Source organism: Propithecus coquereli, unplaced genomic scaffold (genome assembly GCF_000956105.1).
Source record: "Propithecus coquereli isolate 6110/MARCELLA unplaced genomic scaffold, Pcoq_1.0 Scaffold1, whole genome shotgun sequence".
Classification (NCBI taxonomy): domain Eukaryota; kingdom Metazoa; phylum Chordata; class Mammalia; order Primates; family Indriidae; genus Propithecus; species Propithecus coquereli.
Genome location: NW_012133857.1, coordinates 7495274 through 7497133, shown reverse-complemented (window position 1 = coordinate 7497133; position 1860 = coordinate 7495274). Strand labels below are relative to the sequence as shown.

Sequence of the window (1860 nt, the reverse complement as noted above, 5' to 3'; positions counted from 1 at the left end):
TACTGGGCACAATCCGTCTGGTGGCAGGTAAGAGAAAATAAGCTGAAATGAGCAAAGAGGATAATTAAAGAAGGAAATTAAATTGAAAATATTAGAGTGTAAGATGAAGGCATACTTCACATCATGCTTTAGGCAATAAATCTCTTGCTTAGGTATTTGTTATTAATTTCTAAAAGTAATACTCCTCAAATGATTAAATTTATCAGCCTAAGATTCTATTACAAAACAAAGGTTTTGTGTTTTGTTTTATTTTAACTAGAGTTGAAATCCTTAGTCAGCTAGACATTTTCATAAATTCCAAGAGTATTTAAATAAAAATTTTAATGCATTGATGGACCAGGGTGTTCTACACCTACAATCCTGTAGCGCATGTTAGAGAATGTTACTTGGTGCTGAGTTATTAATAAGGTGATTTTTGCTTGTCTGAATTTTGTTCCATTGAACTTTTTTAAAGTTCCTATTGTTTGAGGCACTGTGCTAGATACAGAATTATAAAAGATGAAAGTCCTTTTTGTCTTATAGTTCACAGTCAAGTAAGACAGGCATGTAAGTAGTAAATTGCTACAGTACAGAGTGACCAGTGCTAGGAGAGAGATGTGCACAGAACTTCCAGGAGGACACTTGTGGGTAGAGCATTGCATAGACCTTAAGAACTAATTTAGTGGGAAAGGGTTACTTTGCGTTAATTGTAGGGGGAGGTGGCCAGGATCAGTGTTGGTGTATTGTGCGTGATGCTGTAATGACTCCTTGATTCCTAACCACTCATCCTTGTAATATTGTAGTAACCGATTAGTTATACTGCTCCAGCACATTTCTCTACCGTATAGAGTGACATGAAGGACATAGGAGTGTATAGAAGGGCCAATACCCTGCAGTGGTCAGATCTTGTGACCTGTGATGCTTTAAGCTACCTGCTGAGAAATGATTGGCAAAGGCCTGTGTATGCCTTGGGGATAACAGGAGAGAGAGAAAAGTATTTTCTGTCTCTACTGTCCATCTGCTAAGACAACTCCTTTTGTTACCAAAAGCTTTTGCTTTTATCTTTTTTGAAAAAAATTTGACCTTTCAATAGGAATTTTTCTAAATAATATACTGGTTTTTCTATTCATAAATTATAAGGTTTTTAAAATGGGCCTTGACCAGGTGCAGTGGCTCATGACTGTCATCCTAGCACTTTGGGAGGCCGAGGCAGGAGGATCACTTGAGGTTAGGAGTTTGAGACCAGTCTGAGCAAGAGCGAAACTCTGTCTCTACAAAAAATAGAAAAATTAGCTGGGTGTGGTGGCTTGCACCTGTAGCCCAGCTACTCGGGAGGAAGACTGAGGCAGCAGGATCACTTGAGCCCAGGAGTTTGAGGTTGCAGTGAGCTGTGATGATGCCACTGTACTCGAGCTAGGGGGATAGAGCGAGATCCTTTCTCAAAAAAATAAATAAAATAAAACAGGCCTTTTATCTGAGTAGCACAATATAGTCTCATTCTTTGCTGGCCTTCAAAATTCATACAATAAGGACTCCTACCTTTGTCTTTACAGTTGCCTTTTTTATAATTATGTGTATTTGGCTTTGTTTTTTGCAGGTAATTATCTTATTGTCATTACCAAAAAGACAAAGATAGGTGAATTTTTCAATCATGTAATCTGGAAAGCAACAGATTTTGATGTCCTTTCTTATAAGAAGACAATGTTGCACTTAACTGATATTCAGGTGAGAAGTTGCTAATTGTAAAACCCAAAAAGTACCATGGGGTGGAGGGGTTGTGGAATACAAAGAATGTTCAATGAATTTCTTTTAAACCTATTTATTTAAGCAACCTGTAGATCAAGATCACTCTACTTACTTTTCTATGTAGCCATAAAAAAT

At 37.3% G+C, this 1860-nt stretch overlaps 1 protein-coding gene across 1 annotated transcript in view; it reads left to right on the top strand.

The window, feature by feature from the left end:
- Positions 1-1860, top strand: part of SACM1L (SAC1 suppressor of actin mutations 1-like (yeast)) — a 97720-nt gene that overhangs the window by 29862 nt on the left and 65998 nt on the right. Inside the window, exons 6-7 of the mRNA XM_012661446.1 lie at positions 2-27; positions 1577-1704. Coding sequence (XP_012516900.1) covers positions 2-27; positions 1577-1704 — 154 coding nt within the window. The remainder of the gene's footprint in view (position 1; positions 28-1576; positions 1705-1860) is intronic.